Raw genomic sequence first — 26,422 nt, 5'->3', positions numbered from 1 at the left:
CTTGACAGACCCTCCAAGGACCAACCTACCCCCTACCAACTACCTAATCCTAATATTATTATTATTAATATTATATTAATATATAATATTAATAGTGACACAGTGGCCCTATATGGGACACACCCAGAGTTACCCTTCTGGACCCTTTCATGGATATGGAAAGCCCCCCCCCCCACTTTGTGCTGCTTCTGTAGCCAGGTCTTGGGGCCCTGCGATCCTCCCTGAGTGGGGACTTTCCACCAACAAGGGTCCTTCGGGCGCAGGTTATCTGTACTGTGACAAAGCTGGCACCAGACATGCTGCTGAATGTGGATGTCAGGGGAACTGAGGGACTCCTGCAGAGGTGACAGACAGGGGACAAACACCCCAAGACAAAGGAGGGGGCTCCCGGCCTGGCCTTGGGAAGGGATGGTGCTCTTGGGGGGGAAGCCGCAGAGCCCTGTCCCACCTAGGCTATAGAGCCAGAGCCTTGGCATAGCACGAGGACCAGAGCCTCTCCAGCTCCACACAGCGCCCCCTCCCCCCGTTCCCCCCTCTGGCTCAGACCACAGCAGGAGACAGAAGTCTTCAGACACCCCAGTGAGGTCACACTGTCCCCGGGGGAATGGTGCCTCCCTAGTAAAGAATAAGGCACAGCTCACATGGCCACCCAAGCCAAGCACATTCCCGTGACCCGGGTGCAGTCTGACGGGAGGCTTCCATCCCCCGAGAACCTTCCTCTGTAGATGGGCGCCCACTGGAAACAACTTCAAGGCCCAGTGCAAGGTCACAGAAACAGAACTGGTACTGCGGGTCTGCAGGACCCACAGCCAGGAGGGGCGGCCTTCAGGGACGTGCGCAGAGTGGGCGCCAGGACTGAGGAGGGACAGTCTAGGAGCCTCGCTGGCCGGCTCTGGCGAGAAGCCCCTCTGCTGGGGGAGTGGAAGCTGGAGGGCTGGACTGAGGCGGGGAGGAGCTGGCCGGCAAGAAGCTGGGGGGTGGCGCTCCACAAAGAACTGTCCCACCCTGGAGAAGATGGGGAGGGGTGTGGGGGGTGCTGGGTGGAGCCCCACCAGACCTGGCGGCACAGCAGGGTCACTTAGGTGAACTGGGCTGGCATGAACAAATCACAGACTCAGAAAACACCTTTTTTGGGGGCGTTTCAGGACAGCTCCTCTACCCCAGCTGTAAGCTCCCACAGGGGCAAGGGAAAACCAAGGGAGCAGGCGAGAGCGCGAGCACGCCCAGAACCCTGGTTTGTATTGAGAACATTCCATCCAAAAAAGGAAAAAGATAGTATTACAGAGGAATGAGAGGCAGCCCACTGCCACCGGGAAACCCCACTCCCAGAGCTCCACCCCACTGCCCAGTGAAGGCGAAGTCCACCTGCCTTCACAAAGAGCAGACACCAGTTCCACCCTCCATTGCTCAAGGCTAGGGGTACGGGCTTAGCTCCTAGGTGGCAGCTCCTGACACCAATGGATGCATCTGTTTCTAGAATTAAAATATGGTTTTTGGACTTGAAATACACAGAGGCCTGGGTAAGAACTAATTCTGCTGGTCTCCAATTCTCCTGTTTCTACTTTGTTCCAGGCCAAACTCAGGCAGCAGGAAGAGGTTCCTAGAAAGGGAAGCCCAGGGGGACAACTTCATGGCCTTAAGCCACCCCAAGTGTTTCTTCTCCTCTCACTTGTCCCAGTGAGAGAGAAAATTCCAAGCATTAAGGGTACATGTAGCATGCAAAGTGGCTGCCAAGTCTGATCATTAAAATTTCATCTAATACATTTTAACTTACTGGACTTTTTTGACAATAAATTCTGCGACTAAAATTGGTAGGCCCAAGAAGATGTAAGAGCCATAGGAGGGCTGCACTCTCCTCCTCACCCTCCTTCTGAGTAAAGTAGAGGCCTGATGGGGTCAAGGGCTGCAAAGACGCAGGACTGTGGGCAAGCGTGGGCCTCAGAAAGCAGACACAGTGACCCTGAAGCTCTGCCCCAGGGGAGCAGGCTCAGGCCTAGGACCACCTGGCAAGACCCACTTCCCACATGGGCTGTCTCCACAGCCACAGCCCGGCCTCAAAGGCAGGACAGCAGGTGCAGACACACTGGAGAGTGGCGGAGAGTGGCTGGGTGAGGCTTGCACGCCCCACGGGATGAGACCTGCTAGGAAGCTGTGCACCTTTTCTGGGGCATGTGTGTGAGAAACCAGAATACTTCTTCCCATAAAGAGGCTCAACAGGAAGGACCCACTGGTGTGGCTGATGCTTTACAGACAGCCAATGGCTCTGGAGTATAGAGGCCAGGGCTCTCCTTGCCTCTGGCTTGTGCTATTTCTGGAAGATTTAAGAGATGCCATCCAGGTACAGCACTTCCAAGCAGAAGAGATGATAGCCCCAGTGCCATGTCATCCCTGAGAAGCCATAATGAGCCCACATGCTCTCCTGTGGTGGGCATGGCAGCTGGTGGTGAGGCCTCCGTGTCAGGCCACTTCTGCTTTGTCCATCTAAGATGCCCACAGAACTTTCTCAACGGAGCCTTCTCTCCCTTTTGTACAGTGCTCGGGATAGAACCCAGGGCCTCGTACGTGCAAGGCAAGTGCTATGCCACTGAACTATACACCCCTACAGCAGCATTCTTAGCTAAACAGAAATCCTAGAACTTTCCAAACCAATTTCCTGGCCGAGTGAAAGGTGCTCTGCCTGGGTTAGCTCCTGAACTCCTTCCGTTTCACACTGCCGGCTGAACCGAGCCAGCGCTCCCCGGAAACACCCACTCCAAGTTACACCCTCCAGGCCTGACTTCCTGCAGCTGCTCCACGTGCAGCCCCTCTGCCACCACCGTGCAGCTCACTTCACCCTCAAGATCTGGCTCCCAAAGCCACACTCAGCATGATCCAAACACAAGAGTGTAAACTAGGCCATCACAGGGTTCTCCCTGACCCAGCATCCCAACCTTCCCCAGACCTTGCCAGAATAAAGACATTCCAGCTCCCCAGAGTCTGGGGGTCAGTGCATCTCCTCCTTCTCTTCTCAACCTTTTTTTTTTGGGGGGGGGTACAGGGATTGACCCAGGGGAGCTTAACCACGGAGCCACATCCCCAGCCCTTTTTATGTTTTATTCTGAGTCAGGGTCTGGCCTCGAACTTGCCATCCTCCTGCGTCTTCAGGAGTAGCTGGATTACAGGAGTGCGCCCTGTGCCTGGCCTCCTCTGGACTTTAACAGGCATACCCACCAGCTTGCTAAGATGCCTACCCCTACCATCAACAGGGATGGAGAAATCAATTCCGAAACATTAGGGAAAAATCAACTTCAAAACAAAACTTTAAAAACTTTTTGCCCTGAGGCAAATATATCCTCACTTCCACACACAACGGCTAAGGGAAAGGATGTAGGGAACAGGAACTCTGGCCATGTGGTTTTGGAGTTCAATTCTGTAGAGGAAGCCCTTCAGCTTCTAGTTGTCAATCCTGGAAGACCACTGCCAAACATCTGCAGCCAAGATCAAGGCCTCCAGAGGGACTAAATCCACAGCCCCTGCTCCCAGTGAGCCAACGAGGCTGCTGCTTCCAGCTGACCTGCACAAGTGGCACCTGGGCCAACAGTCCCATCTCAGACCTGCTACTTCTGGAAAGGCCCAGCTGCTGGTCCTCCTGCTCCTTCTCCTGCCTATAAAAAGGCATCTATTTCTTCCTCTGCACAGGGAGATGCCGGAAGGGGTCCATCTGGGCACTGCCTTCATTTATTGTCCCAGCAGAGCAGCCAGCACAAAGAGCTGGCCCACACTGCCTGGCAGCCAAGCAGAGCCCAGCATGGGCAGAATCTCGGCCTTTGAATTATAAAAAGGCAAGAGGCGGGTGGCGCTGGGGCAGCGCCTCAGCCCGAAGCTCACAGTGAAACATGACCACTGAGCTGGCTGAGCACACTCAGAGCTCACAAGCAAATAGGCTTAATCACTGTCACCCTTCTAGAAAATGATCGCCCTCTCCTAGAAACAAAGCCCCTAAGTCCCTTACCCTGTGACTCAGAAAAGCCCCAAACAGTACTCAGACCAGATCAAAGTCGCTGTGCCAGCTGTGAACAGCCACTTGGGCATCTGATACAGAGGACATGGAGGATCAGCAGCAGACTCTCAAATGACACTTTCAAAAATAAGCTGCTGTCGACGTTTCTGCCCTGGCCATTGAGTTACAGGAAGCTGCTGCAGTGGGGCTTGACAGCTGCCAAGTTCCTCTCCCCCTGACAGACTAGCAATGGCTGGCAGACACTGCACTTCAAACCTAAGAGCGCCTGGACGTGCACAATCACGGCCTTCTGCTGAAGGTGGAGGGCACCTCTGGAGCAGCAGGATGCCGAGAGCAGCAGGCCCCTCCACAGTGCCACTTTCAGGTAGGCATAGGGGGCAGGGCCGAGGAGAGGAAGGAAGGGGGGTGGCTTACACAGATTCCATTTCCAAGTCGTCTTCCTCCTGAGACAGCTGTAGGTAGGGGTTATCTGAAGCTGGACGGAACTTATACCCCGTCAGAACGAAGAACACCAATGTGGCCATTTCATCCAGGAGCTGCAGATTTAAAAACCACCCCAAAATAAAGGGATCAGCAACACTATCATTCAACACGACCCACATATCCACACAGTTCACTCCTTGCTAACTGCTCACTCAAGGCCTCGGTTCAAGGCCACGTTCATGGCCCCTGAGCACTCCCTAGATCTGAAGCCTAAGCCAGGAGCAGTCTGCCTCTAGGACCAGGGCCTCATGCTTTGGGCACATTAGACCAGCCCTCTACTCCACTGAGCTCCGTTCCCAACTCCTTCAATGGTACTTTTTCTTGGCGGGGGGCATGGGGGGGGGACTGGGAATTGAACTCAGGGGTGCTCTACCACTGAGGTACACCCCGAGCCCTTTCTGGTTTTTGAAACAGGGTCTAAGTTGCTGGGGCTGGCCTGGAACTTGTGATCTTCCTACCTCACTCAGCTTCCTAAGCTGCTGGGATTACAGGCTGTGACACCATATCTGGCTTCACTGTTACCTTTTTTTTTGTACCATGGATTGAAACCAGGTTGCTTAACCACATCCCCAGATCTTTTTATTTTTTATGTTGAGACAGGCTCTTGCCAAGTTGCTTAGGGCCTCACTAAGTTGTGATCCTCCTGCCACAGCCTCCAGAGCCACTAGGATGACAGGTATGCATCCCCATACCTGGCTCACTAGTACCTCTTAAAAGTTCAATTTATACACAAATTTTCCAACACTGGTGCCTAATGTACCAAGTGAATTCTTCAAGAAAAAAGGATAGCTAAACCATCTGGTTGACTCTGGCAGTTAAACAGTTCTAGGGCTGGGGTCACAGCTCAGTTGGTAAGGTGCTAGCCTCGAATACACAAGGCCCTGGGTTCAATCCCCAGCACCACAAAACAACAACACAACAAAAACGGTCCTAGGATTTACAAAGATATTGGATGATTCAAATAATAATAATATTAGGGCAAAGAAGGAGGGAGGGCTGGATTCTAAACTGTTCTAGGCCTGATAGCTAGGAAAGACCCCATCCCATCCAAGCTTTAATTACAGAGGGCAATACTGACTCTGCCTGAAGCTTTTCTCTAAAGAGTTTTAAAATTGAAAACTAAAATCAATAATGCAATTATGCCAGATTTCTCATGTAATCTAGCAGCTCTCCAGAGCAAATAGATAATAATTTTTTTTTTTAACAGAGTAGGATTATTCAAGGGTGAAGAATAGAAACAGAACTCTTACAGGGGGGAAAAGGGGGGACCCTGATAAAGGTAACTCCAAATAGATAATCATCATCATCATCTTTTTTTTTTGGTTCTAGGGATTGAACCCAAGGGCGCTTAACCACTGAGCCACATCCTCAGGCCCTTAAAAAAAAAAAAAAAAATATATATATATATATATATAGTTGTAGATAAACAAATACCTTTATTTTGTTTATTTATTCTTATGCGGTCCTGAGGATTGAAACCAGTGCCTCATGTGTGAGAGGCAAACACTCATCTACTGAGCCACAACCCAAGTCCCTAGCCCATTGTTTTTTTTTTTTTTTTTAGACAGTCTCTCTCTAAGTTACTGCGGCAGACTGTGAACTTGCAAATTTCCTGCCTCAGCCTCCCAAACTGCTGGGGTCACAGGTCCCAAATAGGTAACCTTAACTGTCGCTGGAAGAGATGGCAGGTTTTAGGGGCCATTCCCATGTGAATAAGAAACAACCTTAAGTTACATCCCCGGACTTTATCCTCAGACATGAACTCTGCACCATCCCGAGAGCAGTATACCTGGTAGAGCCACTTCCACTGGAATGGAACAGCAAGTTTAAGGAGAAATGCAATGATCCTGGTGAAGTATATGTAACACACAATCTGTATGAAGAGGAAGGAAACAAAACACAAAATCAACAGAGAAGTTATAACCATTTTCTTCGAATAAATTGCTTTCACAAACTCACTACAAAACAGAAAACAGAACCACCCAAAGACTTGCGTTTCTTGGAGTGTTAACTCATAAGTACAGCAGAGAGATGGCCACTCTGCTGGTTACACTGGGAAGGAACTCCTCACTGTCTCTAGGTGGCCAAGATGATGACCACAGCCACCAAGGGAGGACAGCACACTTGGGTACATCTGCTCTTAGACCCTCCTCACCTCTCTAAATCTCATTTCAATCTCCCAGGGGCAGCCTTTTTATTCCCAGGCTTGGAGAGATAATTATCAGTAGTAGCAGCCAACTACAGCCCACAGGGAGAGGCTGACTCCTGGCCTCTCTGCCTGCACTGCTACAAAGGTCCAGGGCCACAGTCAGGACGTACCCACACCTGTCCTCATGGGGAGGCCTCCACTTCACTGCAGTAACGAGGGCTCAGTTGCTGCCCAGGCTGCTCATGGGACCAGGCTCACGGTGGCCAGGCTTGCAGGCAGGCCAGGCATGCTAGGGTTTCGGGCACACCCTTGCCTGGCCATTGAGAATCACTGCTCATGGCCACTTCCTGTGTCAGGAGAGGCTCTGTGGTGACTCCTGTGCCTCTTCTGGTGGAGAACAAGGCCCTTGCAAAAAGTCACCTGCCCCTGCTTCTCTAATGAAATCGATAATGTTCGCCCATATACAAGAATCTTCCAGTGACAGTCGAGGCCAAAATCATGACAAAAGACTTTGCAACTTTCTTTAAGGAGCCACGGAGCAAACTCCAGCAGACCTGCACCTTATGGACACCAAGAAACCACGACCCTAAGAACTCACAGTGGTTCAGACTTGGTGGCTGTGCTTAGCTTACAGGGATCTCTCTGCATACCCGTCACTGTCCCCATTCTTAAGTTTTACAAAAACCGCCTCCATCTCTGTTCTTAAGGGAAATATCACCATTAGCATAACATGAAACTAGTTTCCTGCAGAAAACTTTGAGAGAGAGGGAGGTTCTCTAAATCTTACGGGAAAACATAAAGCCTGCAGAAGGGCACAGGGTGCAGCCCTCATTTTCTTAATGAACAGCAACACCCCAGGGAACGGCTTGGGGGGCACACGCCAGGACTGCAATGGAGAGCCACCACCTCACCATGGCAGCAGCCCTGGACAGGGTCAGCAGGCTCCACAGGGCTGTGCTGGGTTTCTAGAATCCAGGCATTTATATTTTATATCAATGTATTATTTAACCACTTAAAGTTAAATATAAGAAGTAGTAACCCGGATATTTAGTTTCTGTTTCGGGAGGTACAGTCTGTTGTGAAGCAATCCGAGCAGATCCAGGGCTGCCCCTCCTGGGCGTCCATCCCGCTTCCCACATTGGCTCTGCCCCCTGAACTGATCTAACTGAGAGACTCAGGGTCTTTTTTTTTTTTTTACTCACCAGGACGTAGTAATGTCTGAAAAGCTTCAGCTTTGCTAAGTTAATGGCAGCTAGGGACAAGAACAACATGAAGAGCTCATTAGCTTCGCTTCTTCCCTGTCTGCGCGCGCAATCGTTCATTCACTCTGAGGCAAGACCCTGCCAGCTGAGCCAGCCCCTGAGCAGCTGGGACTCTGGGGGCACACCATTCTTGGGACCCCTGTCCTGTTCATGTGCCCCTCAGTCAAGAGGGGTTGAGACACACCTCACTTCTGGCAAGGAGGCAGATGGGAGGCTCCGTCCACCCCAGGGCCTGGTGAAGCTGCTCTCACAGGCCACCCAGCTGCAGCTGCTCTGAGGGGCAGCTGCGTACTGCACAGGGGCACCAAGGAAATCACAGACGCCCACCTGAGGGCCAGCGCTAACCCCCTCAGCTCTGCCACGGTACCCAGGGAGATGCTCTCTCCACTAGGACCCACTGGGTTGGCCCCAGAGTGACAGCTGGGGAGCCATCCACCAGCCAAGGGTGCAAATTCAATTAACCCTCAGACGCACTTGGCAAATTTGGCTTCAGTTTCTGTTAAGCGCCCCGTAATAATAAGCCCTTTAAGTACAACCTCCTTGGCTATCTCCTGCCTTCTAGAGCGTTCAAGGTCAGCGAGCCAGGACTTCCTGCCACTGCTGGTGCTATGAAATATTGATGACCATGGAGGGTAGCCTGGCTCCCTCCCCGATTAGCAATCCTTTCATTCATCATAAACCTCCCGCAGGAGGCAAATTAATTCTGCTTAATAACATTCAATTACTGATTCAGTTTAAGAATGAGACTGTGGGTGGCAAAGGTTCAAATTTCCTCTTCCTCTCTCCTCTGGCTCATGATTAGTGGGGGACAATCAAGTTTAGGATTCCAAAAGAAATTCTGGGAATGCCAAGTTATCGTCAAGGTGATTATCCACAGGAGCCTCCTCCAGGAAACCAAAGAGGGCTGGCAGGGCAAGTCTTCCCAGGGGACTCTTCCCACAGCTGAGAGGACAGGACCCTCACATACAGAGCTGCAGTGGCCTCTGCACACAGGTGGCCTCTGAGGAAGGGGATCACAGCCGGCAGATCACCAAACGCTTGCTTATCTGGCCACCTCTCTGGTGTTTTGCTACTTTATGTATTTTTTTTGTGGTGATAGGATGGAACCCAGGGCCTTGTGAGTTCTACCACAGAGCCACATGCCCAGCCCCACTGTCATGTTATTTTTTAAAAATGAAATCTCTCTGCCTCTCATCCTTTTCTTTTCCAAATTTATTTGTTCTCTTAGTTATACATGACAGTAGAATGCATCCTGACATGTCACCTATACATGGGTTCTGACTTCTTGTAGTTGTCATCCTTTTCTTTTGAGCCCTGATTGAGCTAAACCCTGGGACACTAGGCGTGCCCCTGGGAGAGGGACACTAAAGCCTGAGCTGGACACAGGGTTGGGAACAGGCCAGGGTTGTAAAAGGCTTCCCAGAGGACAGGATGCCACAGACTTCGCCATCTCTAGGAGCTCACGGCTCCACTGTGCCCACAGCACTCTGCCCAGCGAGCCCCCGCCGGAGGGAAGGAGCCGAGCCCCTGCACAGGCTGGTACTTCTTGAACACGAACACTGAGTCCTCTCCCTAGGGCTGACTGAAAAACCCAGCATCAACCATTAGATCGTTTAAGTCACACACGAGCTTTCCGTCTCTTCTGAGTGCTGCCGCTGAGTGAGTCCTGGCAGGACACTGCTGCTGGCTTCCTTGAGAACCATCAGTCAGAGGCGTCCCAGCGTCAAGCGGGGGCAGGGATGAGCAGGATGGAGGGAGGACTCCCAGCCTGCAGGGAGCTCAGGAAGGGAGGGCAGCTCAGCGTGACTGCACCTTGGGGAGGCCAGGAAACTCAGGGCGAGGAGCAAAGCCCAAAACCAAGCTGGGCCATCCTCCCTGTGGGTCCAGAGGGCCCAGAGTTTTTAGCCATGCGGCGCCACATTACATCACAGTTCAGAACTGTCATGAGAAAAGACGGAGGAAGCCAGGAGGAAGAGACTGACCCCGTGAGACCTGGAGTCTGTGGCAGCGCCTGTGACAGGCGGGGGTCTCTATGGGTGTGGATCGATCAAGGTGCGGGCAGCACAGCAGACAACCCCTCGGCCCGCCAGGAAGAAGAATGCCAGAGGTGGGGCCACAGGGAAGGAAGCAGGGGCTGATGGGGGAGCAGGCCCTGCAGGTCTCCATGGGTGGGAGGTGGGGGCTGGGGGGACGAGAGCAGAGGACGCTACGCTAGCTGGCCTCTCCCGGGCATCGTGTGCCACCACATCACACTCTCCAAGCTGAGCAGACCCTGAAGGTAGGCAGGTCCGACCAGCTGCACGAGTGAGCCCGCACCCTCACCTCCACGTGCCAGAGAAAAGCGTCACCACAGCAGACTCCATGCCACGTAGGATGCACGAGGGCTGACAGATGGGCCCTGGAGCCAAGGAGTATCACCTCTAAGACACACAGCCACATACACAGTCCCAAGGTTTCCCAAAACCCACGAGTCGTGTTGATGTCATTTCCAGTCACCTGCAAGACGTTTGCTAGGACTGCTGCTGGCAGGGACCAGGCTTCCAAGGCCCCCACCGGTATCCTAGTCATGGTCCAAGCAGTGAAGCTTTTCCTCCTATGCTGGGGACAGAGCCCAGGGCCTGGGGCATGCTCAGCAGGCACTCTACCGCTGAGCTCCATCCTTGCCTCTGTGAGGTGCTAAGAAACAGGAGAGAAGAGTGGTCCGAAGCACAAGCTCTGTGAATCCAAGCACCTGGAGTTCAGACTCCAACTCTGTTGCTTGCTGGCTGTTATGATCTCAGGTAAGTCATCTAACCTCTCTGAGCCTCTGTTGCTTCATCTCTTAGGCCAGAATACCAACACCTACCCCTAAATGTTTTGGACAAATACCCAGACTGTACGTGAAAAGCCAATGGCTCACAATAAGCTACCCGAACCCGATGTTACAGTATTAGAACCTGTTAGGATTATATGGATTAACCCAGCACCAACAGTGGCAAATACTGTGTCCCTGGGCTGCCACCCAGTGAGTCAGGAGGCTGAGCAGGGCGGTCAGCTCAGCTCGAAGCCTCACCAGCACTGTGCAAAGAGCAACCAAGCAGCAGGCCTCCCTTTGCTTTTCTCCCAAAGACCTTCCGGGAGCCAAGGAGGCTGACAGCTGGCTGCTGTGCGGGCCTCAGGGGAGCTGGGCTCCCTTGGGTGAAGGCTCCCGAGGCTGGCTGGCTATTTCTGACCCTGCCACTGAGGAGCAGCAAATATGGTCAAAGAATGAGCACGGGGAGAGGAAACGCGTCACAGATGGAGCCAGGAGACCTGCACCCTGGCACCGGCACTGCTGTAACTCCATGCCTGCCCCCGGGCCGCGCCGCCTTCTCCAGGCCCTTGTTTGGAGGAGGATGTACTCTGTGGTCAGCACTTCTTCATGGCAATAGCTCACCATGAGCAGTCCCCTGGGGGGGGGCTTGGTGTTTTTTTTTAATATTTATTTTTTAATTTTTGGGGGACACAACATCTTTGTTTTATTTTTATGTGGTGCTGAGGATCGAACCCAGTGCCCCGCGCATGCCAGGCGAGTGCGCTACCACTTGAGCCACATCCCCAGCCCTGTTTTTTATTTTTTTAATGTATATTCATTTACAACAATTTTTGTGTCAATTTTATTGAGGTACAATTAACATACAGTAAGATTTGCCAGTTTCGTACGTGTGCATGTGGTGCTGGGATTGACCTAGGACCTTGTGCATGCGTGGCACGAGCTCTACCAACCAAGCTGTATTCCCAACCCGGGGAGCTGGTTTTTGATCAGCTGCTCTGCCTGCCCCCATTCTTAAAGTGGTGGAGGGGGGTGCTGCGCAGACCTGGAAACCCCTGGAGGCAGAACAGGGAGCAGCTCCGGGAGCCTCTCCAGGGCCTGAGGCCTGCAGACCCCACTTCCTCTAGCTCTCAGGAAAATGGCCATCATTCCCAAGCTTCCTGCCGACGGGAACAGAATAAGTGCCTGCTGCAGCAGGCAGGGCCTCCACCCTGGCTCAACCCTCCCCAACCCAGCAGCAAAGGAGCCCACACACCACCCACGGGAGGTGCTGCCCCCACCTAGACTGTCGCCTTCCCTCTTTCAGTCACAGGGTGACTAGGCAGATTGCCCCTCCCCCCAGCTGGCTTCCCCTGGGAGGCCCTGGAACTGTGATGATGGCAGAAACAGCAGCACCGGTGGTGGCCATTTACTAGCAATCACCACAAGCCACGTGCCCAGTGGGTATCTGAGCTTCATCTCACGATAGCCTCTATGAGGGGGCAGCCAGCCTGGCAAAGGTTAGTATGTTATCGAAGTCACACGGTCCACCTGGAGAAGCCAGTATCCAAACTTGAGTGCACCCTCTCCAAGGACCAAGCTCTTAACACTGCACTTCACACTCAGAGGCCATGCTGGCTTTGGGGGTCTGCAGCTAGTCAAGGTGCCTGCCACACCCAGGAGCTGCCAGCAGTCTGCTCTGAGGCCTTAACACCCAGCGATTTATGGACCACACAAAAGGCAAGGCCCACAACAGCCTCTGAATGGGTGGAAAACTTGCCAGACAATCCTTGCCTAGGTGTAAAGAAAGCCCCAAGGCTTAACCCCCACCCCACCACCACCCCACCCCCACCCAGTGGCACACATCTGAGATTCCAGCAACTCAGGAAGCTGAGAAGGGGGGCTGCAAGCTCTGGGCAGCCTCAGCAAGGCCCTGTTCCAAAATAAAAACACAAAGGGCAGGGGCGGCTCAATGGTAGAGCACCCCTAGGTTCAATCCCCAGGAAGAAAAAGAAATCCCACCTATCCCTCCTCCCTTTTCCCACTTCTTTCCTGCTGTGCTTCAGAGGGAACTGTGAGTCAAACAAAAAATCATAAAACATGGATAATGGCAAAGTCAGGATGGCACTGGAGCCACTGGGACTCTCTGGTGGCAGCAGCTCAGATCTGCCTAAGCTCTGACTCAAGAGACCCCTGCTGGGGGCTGGAGAAGCTATGCCATGTGAGGCCATGCCTGGCCTGAAAGCTGGCGACACAGCCGCTCAGTCACCAGAAGACACAGCCCCACATGGACACAAGACCACACAGCCTGAAAGCACTCCTCCACGAAGAGAAGACCCACCACTGCATCTCAAAGGCAGCACCTGGACCAAGTCTGGGAAAGGCTGCAACAAGACAGGAACCACCCCACAGAACACAAGACCCTTTGCTCCTGAAACTACTGGGGCAGGTGAGAAGTGATCTCACACATTTCTTTATTTGTTTATTTTTGTGAGGTACCGGAGATGCAAGGCAAGCACTCTACCACTGAGCCATAACCCTGGCCCTCAAAACACATTTCTAACACACCTTAAAGCAATGGTCCAGATACATCAATAGCCATCAAGCTGACAGTTAAGGGCTGCACATCTCATTCTGAGTAAAATTAGACATCAACGCCAGGCATGGTGGCCATGCCTGCAATCCCAGTGACACAGGAGGCTGAGGCAAGAAGATCACAAGTTCAAAGCCAGCCTCAGCAACTCAGTGAGGCCCCTAAACAATTTAGCGAGACCCTCTTTCAAAAAAAAGCAGGGGTGGGGGTGTGGCATGGGAATGTGGTGGATAAGCACCCCTGGGTTCAATCTCCAGGGCAAATATATATGTAAATAAATTAAAAAGCATCAAAGAAGCAAAACTGGCGGAGAGTGGGCTCTCAGGCACATCAGCAGACCCGTCTGCTCGTGAGGACAACTGAGCCCAGGATTGAAGCCCTGCCTGGGTAATATAGCAAGGCTCACTTCAAGGAAAGGGAGTGAGCTCCAGCCCACCTGACGGCAGGAAAGACCCCCACTGTCAGCATCAGCCCTTGCTCACCTGCCCTTTGCCTCTACCAATGCCCACAGCGCAGCAGGAGGACGGCAGGCAGGGTGGGTGGGACTGCCAGCCAGCTCCTCGGCCAGCGTGGGCATGCAGTCTGGTGTCTGGCCCCATCAGTCCTGCACCATACCCAGCCTGCAGTGGAGCTGAGCTGCGGACGGCCTCCACATAGGCCCCAGCTTCCCCCTGCACAGGCACAATGGGCAGCGAGCTGAGCGGGCAGGTCAGGCTTCTGGTGCCGATACAGGCCAGCGGAGCCCAGGAGGGTAGAGCGCCTGAGCCTCCCGCAGCGCTGCAGTAACCATCTTAATAACAGCTACCTTGCTGGGGCCTCAAGACCCACGGAAACCCAAGGCACGTGAGGACCCTAGGTGCATGAGCCAGGCCAGGCAGGCCGGAGAGGGCACCGAAGGCACCCACCATGGGGCTCCAATGGGCACTCAGGTGGCAGAGGCAGGAGAGCCCTGCTGAGGACAGGTCAGGTGTCCCTAACAAGGATTCTTCTCGGTAGCACTATAGGAGACTCTAGGCTATTTTGGCTGTGGCTTACCTTGCGCAGGTGGCACCCCTGGTCGACTAGTTATGTGATAATGTGGGCCAGAAGCTGGGGTTGAGCTGGTGACACTACAGGGATGTTAGGTGACGTGTTGAGGCAAAGGAGTGAAAAGAGGTTTGTGGAGATTAGAAGAAATTAAAAAGCACTGTATTAAATTGTCTCATAAAATGTCCCCTCTCCCTCTAGGCTACCAGTGATGGACACAATCCTTAGAGAGCAAGATGGAAGTGGGGCCTGGGTAAATACGTGTGTGAAGTCACACCTGCGGCCTGCGGCCCCACAGGGCCCCTGTGAAATGCCTTTGTCATAGGCTCCTGGGAAGCACCCGCTTAGGGACAGGCCAGGCATACCCCTGTGTCCTCTGAGGCCACTTCACCTCTTGTTCAAAAGACACAGTAGCATTCCAGGTGCTCCCTGCCTCTGTCCCCAGCAGGTGGCCTGGGGACAACTTCAGGCTTCTGGATGGCCCAGCCAACGGCTCCATTCTCTAGCTACCCAGGGACAAGAGGAAGGACGGGGGACGATTTCCTCCTCTCGTTTCTTCTGCCTCTGCTCTTCTCCATCACAAAATGCTGCCCCAAAGGTTCTGGGCAGGCTCCCTGTGCTAGGACCGTCCTGCACGGGAGGGGTGCACACACAGCACAAGGCGCCAGCAAGGCCCGTCTCCTAGCCGCCTCCTCCTGGAGGCTTCTGAGCTGGAGCCTCTGGCCGTACCCTGACGACAGTCCTCACTCACCGCCAATGGCCCAGGCACTCTGGGCTACCTCAGGTCCTGCCTGGAGAGCGAGACAAGGCTGGCCAGGCCTGGAGCTGTAGCAAGGGAGGAGCCAAAGGAGGCAGGGACGGGTGTGCTCCCTAGGGACGCCCAGCGCCTGCTCACAGCTGAGGGGGTCCATATCCAAAGCCACCTTGCTAAATAAAGAAAAGTGCAGAGTCATCTCAGAGAAGCAAGCTGGTAAAATACTAGAGCAGACAAAGTCCTGAAGAACACAGTTCTTATCCCATTTGTGCTTTACAGATTTCAAAGTACCCAAGCACAGGTTAAGGAGACAGCAGTCACGATCACTTCATTAAGTATAATTTTAACTTTTGGTACTGGGGATTGAACCCAGGGGGCCTGAGCTACATCCCTAGCTCTTTCTCTTTCTATTTCTAATTTTAAGACAGGATCTCATTAAGTTCCTGAGGCTGGCCTGGAACTTGTGATCCTCCTGCCTCAGCCTCCTGAGCAGCGGGAATCACAGGTGTTCACCACCAGCACCTGCCCGGCTTTAAGTATGGTTTTAAACATGGTGCCTCTTACTGTCCACAATGGCAAGGGATGGCAACCTCCTTCTATCACAGTTGAGACAGCGAATATTCGGCCTTATGGGCCAGATGACCTCTGTCACAACTACTCAGTTCTGCCCTGTAGCACAAAAGCAGCTGTGGCCAATGTATACACAAATTGGCATGACAGCACTGGACTGAGACTTCAGGACAGGTGGAATGAGATGGGCCCCTGGGCCAAAGTTTGTCTGGAATATCATTATATCCTGATAAGTTAGAAGACAGCATCTCTGCTTTTTCCTCTCTCAAAAAAAGATTATATTCTTATTTAGCAAAAACTTAGATGAGCCGGGAGCAGTGGTGCACGCCTGTAACCCAGTGGTTCAGGACATTGAGGCAGGAGGGTCATGAGTTTAATGCCAGCCTAACCAACTTAGTGAGGCTCTAAGCAACTTAACGAGACCCTGTCTCTAAATAAAATTTAGAAAAGAGCTGGGGATGTGGTTCAGTGGTTAAGCACCCTTGGGTTCAATCTCAGGCACTCAAATCAAAACAAAAACAACAAAAAACCCCAACTTAGATGACAAAGTCATAAGTTTCCAAAAGCAGTCAGTGGCTTGTTCTAGCAACATCCACCACTGAACTTACTCTGCCACGAGCAGACAAGGGCAGATCTTTTAGCGCCAGGTGTTTTCTAAAGGGCAAGTTACCATGCGTTCACGCTGTGTTACACATGCACAGAGGGAACAGGCAGTCGACACACACTCCACGCCTATACTGTAGCGAGCCGAGCGAGCCGAGAGTCTTAGCAACAACAAAGACAAACCAGCAGCCTCCATTCCTCTGGGTTGCCCTGACATGGGCTCCTCATGATGGAAAGAGGCTGACCTGGCTCACGATCCTACAGACCCTGGAGCCTGGTACCAGTGCTGCTGGGCTTCTGTGGGAAAACACTCATTCCGGGAGAGAGCATGCTCCTCCTACAAAGCCACCTGCTCCTGTGAGCCCCACCTCAAGTCCTCCCTCCTCGGCATCACCACACTGGGACCAGGCTTCCGGGTCCATGAACCTTCAGGGGACAAACCATATCCAAACCATGGCACGATCCAATCAAAATGGACAAAGGACCCAAATTCACATTCTTCCAAAGAAGATGAATGAATAGCCAACAAGCACTTGAGAGGAGGCTGAACAGAGTGAGTCACTAGGAAACACGACTTCACACTCGTTAGGAAGCTGCTATAAACAACAGAACAGGCCAGACCCACCCCTGTAATCCAGGATCCCAAGTTCCAGACCAGCCTAGACAATTTGATGAGACCCTGTCTCAAAAAATAAAAAGGGCTGGGAATGCAGCTCAGTGGGAAAGCACTTGCCTCAGGTCCATGGGGCCCTGGCTTCAATAAATCCCCAGTACCAATAAATAAATAAATAAATAAATAAACAAACAAATAAATAAATAAATAACAACATGTTCTAAAATTTTAAAACACGAGGGTCTGGGAGTACAGCTCAGTGGTGCTTTGCATGCATGCACATGGCCTTGGGCTCTGTCCCTAGCACCAAAAATAAATGAAAAAATCAAATTTAATTTTAAAAATGTAAAACTTTGAACATGGGGGTACCCACAAGGGCCAGGGTGTGGCCCACTGGTGGAGGGTGTGCTGAACATGCATGAGGCCTTGGGTGCAATCTGCAGCACATGTGGAAAAACCAAACCAGAAAATAGTAAGTGTAGGTAAGGACGTGGAGAAATTAGAAACTGTGAGCAATGCTGCTGGGAAAACACAATGATTTGGCCACCGTGGGACACAGCGTAGCAGTTCCTCAAAACACTGAATGCAGGATTATCACACAACTCAGCAGTTCTACTGTGGGGTGCACACCCAAGAGAAGGCAAAGCAGGGACTTACACAGGCATCTGTACACCCAAGTTCAGAGCAGCCTCATTCACAATGACCACAAGGTGGAAGCTGCCAGGTGTCACTGACACATGGAGGAAACGACTAAGCGTGGTATAACGTGACAGAGCATCATCCAGCCTTAAAAAGAGAACCTACAGGGCGCGGTGGCACATATCTGTGATCCCAGGAACTCAGAAAGCTGAGGCAGGAGGATCACAAGTTCAAGGACACCTGGGCAACTCAGCAAGACCCTGTCTCAATAAAAAGGGCTGGGGATGCAGCCCAGGGACAGAGTGCCTGCGGGTTCAGTACCCAGCACCACACACACACACAAGAGGTAGACACTGTGGTGTCCTTGATCTGTGGTCCCTGGACCCTAACACAGCCAGACCCATAGAGAGTGAAGCAGAACAGTGACCGGGGCTGCAGAGGAGGCAGTGGGCTCTGCCTGCATGGCTCAGTGGGGAAGGGAACTTCTGAGATGGGTCATGGTGATGGCTGCACAATAAGGTAAATGCACTCAATGCCACAGAACTGGACACTTAAAATAGTTCAAGTGTATGTCACACTTATTTTACCAGGATTTTAAAAAAAGGAACAGGGCTGGGGATGTGGCTCAAGCGGTAGCGCGCTCGCCTGGCATGCATGCGGCCTGGGTTCGATCCTTAGCACCACATACCAACAAAGATGTTGTGTCCGCCGAGAACTAAAAAATAAATATTAAAAATTCTCTCTCTCTCTCTCTCCTCTCTCACTCTCTCTTTAAAAAAAAATTAAAAATTTAAAAAAATTTAAAAAATAAAAAAAAGGAACAGAAAAGAAAAAACCACAAGAGAACACAAGGCTCTGAGGTGGCTTCCAGGGAAGTGTAGAGAAGGCAGAGGAGGGGACCAGGGCTCCCAGCCAGACTGGAAAGAGCCAACATCAGGGGATTTCAATTCATGCCACAAGGGTTACGAATTAACCCTGGGGTCAAGCGGTCGAGGACACAGGGAGGTCTTGCCCCAAATCTGCAAACAGATTACTCAAAAAGGGAAAAGAATACTGTCTAAGGAAAGCAAGAATTAAACCCCTAAACATGACTCGCCTCCATACACAATGACCATTTCTCTCATCAGCAGGCTCTGTGGTTTTGGGGCCTCTCCCTCCCTAGGAGCCTGAGCTACACCTCCAGCCCAGCTGCCTCAGCCTCGGGGACTTCCTGGGAACCACAGGTGGGCCTGCCCCACCAGCTCCAGCACATTTTCCATGAGGTTTGTTTACATGAATATATCAAATAAAACCCAGTTCTGCTGAGTGAGGTGGTGCATGCCTATAATCCCAGAGGCAGGAAGATGACAAGTTCAAAGCCAGCCTCAGCAAAAAATGAGGCGCTAAGCAACTCAGTGAGACCCCATCTCTAAATAAAATATAAAACAGGGCTGGGGAAGTGGTTCGGTGGTTAAGTGCCCCTGAGTTCAATCCCCAGCAACACCCCCCCAACCCTGCCAAAAAAACCAAAAACAAACAAACAACAACAAAACAGTTCTTTGGCATGAGGTGCCCTGAGGTAAAGGACAACTCAAATAACCAAAAGCATTCAGCAGAGGGAGTTGGAAATAAACTCAACAGAGAAATGAGGAAAAGACCCAGCTGGGCTTCTGCTGGCCGTGACCAACAAGGACTTGGGAAGCCTCATCTCTAACGCCACTTCTCTTTGGTCTCGGGAACCCCTTACTTTTAAACATGAATGAGGACCCCAAAGAGTTTTTATGTGGGTCATATCTATTGATATTTACCACATTGGAAAGTGAAGCAAACATTTCAAAAATACTTCAGGCTGGTGTGCAGTTCAGTGGCAGAGGGCTTGCCTACCACGGGTGAGGCCTGGGCACCTCCCTTGTATTCCCCCAAGAGTCCCCTGTTTCTTGATATTGCATGTTAACATAATTAACACTCTCTTGTTTAAACAAAATAAAATTTTTTCCAGGAAAAAGTAATTAAAGAAAAGAATTTTTTTCCGTATCTGTAATCCTCTGCACTATCTGGCTTAATACATGTAACCGGACGCCCATTGTTGTCTCTGCATTTAACCAGCTGTGTGAGCCTGCTGTGGTTGAAGTGGAAGAAAGAAACACAGCGTACATGGGAGGAGGTGAGCGGGTTTTGTATGAGGTCTCAGGATGCTGCCAGGCTGGTCCAGCTGTGGGCTCAAGTGGTCCTCTGATCCTCCTGTCCCAGCCTTCCCGGTAGCAGGACTATAATCACGTGCAGGCAAGTGGAAGATCCGTCCTGCCTGACTCTACATGAAAACTCAAGGCCAGCTTAGCAAGACCCTGTCTCAAAACAAAAACTAAAACACATAGCAAGCTGTAGCTTCTAGAGTTCATGGGGTGGGGAAGCTGCACTGAACCCAGGGGACTTCCCCCATGGTCCCCCAACTGCGCCTGCGCACCTGCCCTTGACTACAAAACTTTATGTGCCAGGTGGGTGGAAAACACTCTCAGGAGTCAGCAGGACTCTTGAATACAGAAAGGTCCATATAAAATAGTTTCAAAGATCACATTGTTAACATGCCCACAGAACCCCAATTGTGAAGCCGAGTGGCAGGTGAGAGTTCTCCTACACGCGACTTTTTAGTCGGAAGCACAGATCATATCATTGGCGATACATATTGCTAGTTGTTCAACCTGGGAGTGACATGGTCACTTCATTCCTTGTTAAGAAACTGTCTGCCGAGAGCCTACAAGTCTGAGTAGCCAGAGCAGCCAGTCATTCCTTCAGATACAAATAGCCAAGAGAAAAGCGGCCATGGGTGGGCACCCACAGCAGCCCCAGGCCACATGGCACAGCCCCTGTGCACATCCTGCTCTGCACACAGAACATCAATATTGATATCAGGGTTGAGATATGACATTTACAATCTCTACAGAAGCATCACAGCATCCCCCCCGCCCCCGCAGTACTGGGATTGAACCCAGGGGGCTTTACCCCTAGGCTGGATCCCAGCCCCTTCTGTTGTTTTGAGACAGGGTCTGCTGGGGCTGACTTTGAGCCTGTGATCCTCTGCGAGCCTCTGCCCTGGAGGAACCAGAGGAACCGTAACTGTGTGCCACTGTGCCTGGCTCATCAAGGCCATTCTTAAGTGGCTTGAGAGCTTTTTGTCCCTGCGAATAGGTGGCAGTGAAGAACACAGGCTCTAGTGCAGCTTGGTGCCACAGCCCAGCATTGCTTTAGTACCAGCAGTGCAAACGCCAACAGTCAAAACGCTAAGGAGGGATCCTTGTGGGAACAGTGGGGTCCTGAGGATCCCCGGGGAGCTGCTGCCCTCACAGGTTCCTCTTATGGCCAAGGCTCCTTGCAGAACCCACAGCAGCTCAGATCCAGACCCTGCCTCCAGAATGTCACAGCTGGCCAATCACCACCGTGCAAAGGCTTCTGAAGCCACATAAAAGGTAAGTCTGGCTTGCCTGCAGAAACGCAAGGCCAAAAAAAGGATGACCAGAGTAGAGGCTGCCATGTTATTTATGTTGTCCGAGCCCAGGCTGACCCTAAGAGGAAGCCACCCGGGGAGAGGAGCCTGCAAGCTCAAGAAGAGACAGTGGATGGATCCTGGCAGGAGCACAGGGGGCCAGGGTGGGCGTGATCAAGCAGGACTCCCTAAGCTCAGAGGCCCCTGCAGCGCAGGGAATCTCAATGACAGAGGACCCAGGAAACAGCATGTGGTAGAAGGGACAAAGGGCTGAGGACAGAGGCAGCTTCCTCCTTCATGTCTTCCTTTACATTCCCTCAGATGCTGTTAAAAGGGATCCAGAGACAAAGAAGTGAACAAAACCCGAGGCTCTCTGGAAGCTGTGTTCAGCCCAAATGCCAAACAACTACAAGCCGCACTCTGCCTGGCCTGGACTGCACCTCGGCTACTAAGGAGAACCTAAAGCCCGAGTCCCAGCAAGCCATGAAATGACCAGTGGAATGACAGCCAAGGAAGAGGCACCAGAAGGTCAGGTCCCTGTGGCACGCTGCCCTGCTTCCAGCTCCGACAACGTCACCACCTGAGGCCCCACAGGCCTGTCCTCCAGGACCGGCAGATCTCAGGACAGGTGAGGGGCACACAGGGTGGACCACATAAGGAACAGCAGCTGGCCATGTGCTTATCCTGCCTTCCCATGCAGTCCTTCAGGGCATGACCACGCTGCAGTCACCACTGAGCGGGGCTAGCTAGCAGAGTGCTGTTCCACAGTCCTCTCCACAGGGGAGACTTCGCTAAGGGAACGTGGCTGCCTAGCCTCTGGGAGTTTCACTAGATGACCATTTTTCAAAGGATGGAGTGGACTGGCTCAAAAGCATCCACCAAGAAGACAATTGGGCCGGATGCGGTGGCCCACGCTTGTAATTCCAGCAGCTCCAGAGGCTGAGGCAGGAGGATCACAAGTTCATAGCCAGCCTCAGCAACAGGGAAGTGCTAAGCAACTCAGTGAGACCCCATCTCTAAATAAAATACAAAACAGGACTGAGGATGTAGCTCAGTGGCCGAGAGCCTCTGAGTCCAGTCCCCGGTACACCCCCACTTTATTTGGGGGAAATAAAGAAGACAGTCTGGCCAAGTGCAGTGGTGCACGCCTGTAATCCCAGCGACTCTGGAGGCTGAGGCAGGAGGATCTCAAGTTTGAGACTAGTGAGGTCCTAAGCAACTTAGTGAGACCCTGTCTAAAAATAAAAAGGGCTGGGGATATGGCTCAAAAGTTGAAACACCCCAGGGTTCAATCCCTGATACAAAAGAAAATGAAACAAAAACAAACAAAAAAACTACCCGCTGACAATCCAACCTTCTTATTTTTTTGTGCCAGGGAGGGAAGCCAGACCTACACACTAGGCAAATGTTCACCCACTGAGCAACACTCACAGTCCACAGACACCCCACTCTACTCCACTCGGTCCCTCCGTCAAAGGTTTGTGGTGGTCCCTGCTGAGGAGGACTGGGTGTTCTGGACAGAACGGGTCTGTGGGCGCCAGCGCCTGCTTTTACCCTGCTCTCTGCTGAAGAGGCCCATGCTGCCACCTGGTGGAAAAGTGAGAAACTGCCTTGTGTGCTCCCAGAAGCACAAAAGAGGGTATACCACAGAGGCTGGGGGACAACACTGACCCACCCGGGGCCTCAGTGGCTGTGCAGTCTACCCCAGGCTGAGCCTTTCACCAAGTGCTCAGCTGAGGGCCAACCTCAGGTGAAGTCAGGGGTTGCAGAGACTGCCAGCCAGCAAGTCACCCCTAGACCCTCGAAAGCAAGGTGGAGAAGGCACCAAGGCAGCAGATCTCAGAACAACAGAGAAAGGAGAAGGGCATTGGTGAGGAAGGACCCGAGGAATGCCCCAAGGGCACAGGATGAAGCCCAGGAGAGAAACACTGCCCTTAGGACGGCCAAGTGTTTCTGGCCCAGTGGTAGGAAAAACTAATTCAGAAACACCAAAGTATACAAGGATAGAAGAAAGGTTCTTTTTTTTTTTTTTTTTTGGCACAGGGAATTGAACCCAGGGGTACTCCACTCCTAAGCCACATCCCCATCTCTTTTCATTTTTTTATTTTGAGACAGGGTCTTGCTAAGTTGCTGAGGCTGGCCTCCAACTTGAGAACCTCCTGTCTCATTGTTCCGTGTGTGGTACGAAGTCTGCTCGTTAAAATATTTTGTGTTAATATGTTACAGTAAGGGTGAGGACCCTATTGATTACATTACAAAACAAAGGTTTTGTTTTTTTTTAACACAGCATGTGTAGATGGGAGAAAAAAAGGACAAGAATATCCCCAAACAATTACTATTGCCAAAAGGTGGGTTTTCATGCTTGTGGCAAGGTGGTCTATTAAGATTCTAATATCCACTTTATTTTTTGCGCTTCCTTACTCGACAGCATGAAGGCAGAGAGAGGGCTCTCTAATACAGCTCCAGGGAAGGTGACCAGCAAGGCTACATGAGCATTCTGCACACAATGTCCCAGCTCCGAGCTGTTGAAAAGAACCTGTCACAGCAGGGAGCAGTGGCACATGCCTATAATACCAGCGCCTCAGGAGGCTGAGGAAGGAGGATTGTGAATTCAAAGCCAGCCTCCCTCAGCAAAAGCGAGGTGCTAAGCAATTCAGTGAGACCCTGTCTCTAAATAAAATACAAAATGGGGCTGGGGATGTGGCTCAGAGGCTGAGTAACCCTGAGTTCAATCGGGCAGCTAAGGTAGGAGGCTTGCCTCAGCTTCCCCAGTACCTTAAAAAAAGTTTCTGTCAGAGAGCATTCCAGTGCAGGAAAAGGGAACCCAGTGCTTTGGAAGAAGAGAGGACTAGAAAGAAGACAAACGCTGGCTGAGGTTTGGGGGGTCGGGAGCAGGCCTCAGAGCAACCATGGGTCCCAGCCTGGCAAGATCCTGGGTATGAGGCTGCCCAGAAACAAAAGCACCAAGGCCCAAGCAGAGGGAATCTCTACAGTCACTATTCTGGTCACAAACCGGGAGAGCCTCCTTAATACCATGCCCTAAATAAGAATCCAGAGAACCCAGAGTGGTGGGAAATCACTAAATCAGCTTTCGTGCATTTTTTTTTTCGTACTGGGGTTGAAGCCAGGGGTGCCTTACCACTGAATCAGATCCTCAGCCTTTTTATTTTTTATTGTGAGACAAGGTCTCACTACATTGCTGAGGCTGGCCTGGAACTTGCAATCCTCCTGCCTCAGCCTCCTGAGTTACTGGGATTACAGGCGTGCCACACTAGTTCAGGTTTAACTCCATTTAAAAGAAAGAATGAGATAGTAATTGTACTCTAAAGCCTGTGAAATGAGATTCGTGGCCATTATGTTTTCTCAAATGAATCCACATTACTTTTTTTTTGTTTATCTCTAGTGTTATTTTTTAATTTATTTTTATGTGGTGCTGAGTTTCGAACTCAGTGCCTCACTCATGCAAGGTAGGTACTCTACCACTGAGCCACAGCCGCAGTCCCCACATTACTTTTGTAATCAGAATAAAAGGTTGGCAACAATATTTTATTTTTAAACAAAAACTTATTTCTTTTTACTACTGATAATGAATAATCTGCCTTGAAGCACACTACTGCCGGCACTGGTAAGACTTCACAGATCCCCCGAGGGCACTGCAGCCTTTGAGATCCGAGTGCCCACTGTGCCACTGGATCCTGGTCCTGGGCACTGTCAAGCCAGCCCAGAAACACAGAAACATATATTTTCTTTATGGCTCCTTTTCTGATACAAGAGGCATGATTGGAAAATCAAGGAGATGCAGATGGGTTATAATGGGATAACCATTTAAAATATCAGCTAGTTTTAAAAGTTCTTTTTGGACTCAGAGTTTTATTTAAAATTAATACCAACACAACCATTTTGAAAATATGTTAGGTCAGCAGAAAAGACCACTCTAAACACAGCCAATTCCACTCCACAGCACTCCTATTCTCACAGGCAACATTAGCTAGCCCTTCCAGGACACAAATGGTTCTAAGTCAGAGAGAGAGAGAGAATGTGGTGTGTGTGTGTGTGTGTGTGTGTGTGTTTCTTGGTACTGAATACTTAGTCCATAGGTGCTCTATTACTGAGCTACATCCCTAGACCTTTCTATTTTTCTGAGACAGGGTCTCACTAAGTTGCCTCCAATTTGTGATCCTCTTGCTTCAGGCTCCCGAGTCACCAGGATTTCAGGTGTTTGTCACACTGATTTTTTTTTTTTTTTTGGGGGGGTGGTACCAGGGATTGAACTCAGGGTCCCACTGAGTTGCTTAACTCCTGCTTCCCCCGTCGCTGAAGCTGGCTTTGAACTCACAATCCTCCTGCCTTAGCCTCCCGAGCCACTGGGATTACAGGCTTGCACCACCATGCCTAGCACTGATTCAGTTTGAGAGGGTAAAAATCACAAGTAGAAACGAAATCCCAATATGCAGCAACCTTCCCCAATCCTCTGTATACAACTGGTCTCTGTGATACTCAACACATACTTCTCCACCATGCATCCACTGAATGCTCCTGCAAACTTGGTCCCCAGGCCCCCCACCCACCCCAAAGAGTGCCCAGTGTGGGGTTCAGAGGGAAGCGAGCAACGAGCAGAAGCACGAGGGGACTTGCCTTTTCCATCTGTGGCTGAGGCTTCTTGTAAATGTCTGATTGACCTAAAAATAAACATTTGGAGAAAAAAGGTTAGCTGGCAAATGTGCATTCTTCTTTATTTCCTGCTTAAGCTGCTCGGGGGCCTTGAATTTCCCTATTACAGACTGAAAGGGTGGACTAGTGACTTTAGAGCACTCTTCCTATGCTAACCCGCACCTCCCCAGTTATGGCGCTCAGGTCTGCGAGGCAGGATGCCCTCTGCTGGCAGAGACAGGGGCAGTGAGTCTGGCAGGGCCTCAGTGAAGAGAACTCTCTTGGTCTCTACCTACCTCAGTCCCACAGTCACCCCAACCTGACTATGACAACAACAGAGCCTCGCTAAGGTCTCCTGCCACCGTGAGAGAACTGACCCTAGAAAGCTGCTGGCCACCATCTACATCTGGGTCCAGGGGCTGTAAACATATGGTTTATGCAAACTCATTAAGTGGAGATTTATTAATCTGTGGAAAACTGCTGCCCCAGGGAGTCTTTTTTTGCTGTGCTATGCCAGTAACTAATGACTGCCACCACCACTCAGGCAGGGGACATGTCACTAAAGAAGCTGCAATCGGAGTCCCACGCACAGCGCGGCCACTAGAGCAAGGCTGCCACTAGAGCAAGGCTGCGTGCAGCAGGCGGTGGGGTGGGTGAGGGAAGAGGGCAGGGTCTGGCAGACCCAGGCTTCCTCGGGCACTGCCACTCCCTCTTGTGGTGAGTAAGCCACTTTTCCTAAAGCCTCAAGAGCTTGCCTCTGTGAGGTCTAAACCGGCTGCCACGGAGACTAACCAGTGTAAGGCTGGAACTGGCGCAGTGCTGGCTGAATTGAGTACTCTAAAGAATTATT

The 26,422-nt window shown here is 51.4% G+C and overlaps 1 protein-coding gene across 1 annotated transcript in view; it reads right to left on the bottom strand.

The window, feature by feature from the left end:
* The window catches only part of Gpr107 (G protein-coupled receptor 107), a 75,987-nt gene that overhangs the window by 5,454 nt on the left and 44,111 nt on the right, over nucleotides 1-26,422 (bottom strand). Inside the window, exons 14-17 of the mRNA XM_005321081.5 lie at nucleotides 25,558-25,601; nucleotides 7,835-7,884; nucleotides 6,273-6,356; nucleotides 4,415-4,536 (exon numbers count right to left, since the gene is read on the bottom strand). Of these exons, the coding sequence (XP_005321138.2) occupies nucleotides 4,415-4,536; nucleotides 6,273-6,356; nucleotides 7,835-7,884; nucleotides 25,558-25,601 (300 nt within the window). The remainder of the gene's footprint in view (nucleotides 1-4,414; nucleotides 4,537-6,272; nucleotides 6,357-7,834; nucleotides 7,885-25,557; nucleotides 25,602-26,422) is intronic.

Source organism: Ictidomys tridecemlineatus, chromosome 4 (genome assembly GCF_052094955.1).
Source record: "Ictidomys tridecemlineatus isolate mIctTri1 chromosome 4, mIctTri1.hap1, whole genome shotgun sequence".
Classification (NCBI taxonomy): domain Eukaryota; kingdom Metazoa; phylum Chordata; class Mammalia; order Rodentia; family Sciuridae; genus Ictidomys; species Ictidomys tridecemlineatus.
Note: the sequence above shows the minus strand (reverse complement) of the source record. Positions and strands in the feature narration are given on the sequence as shown.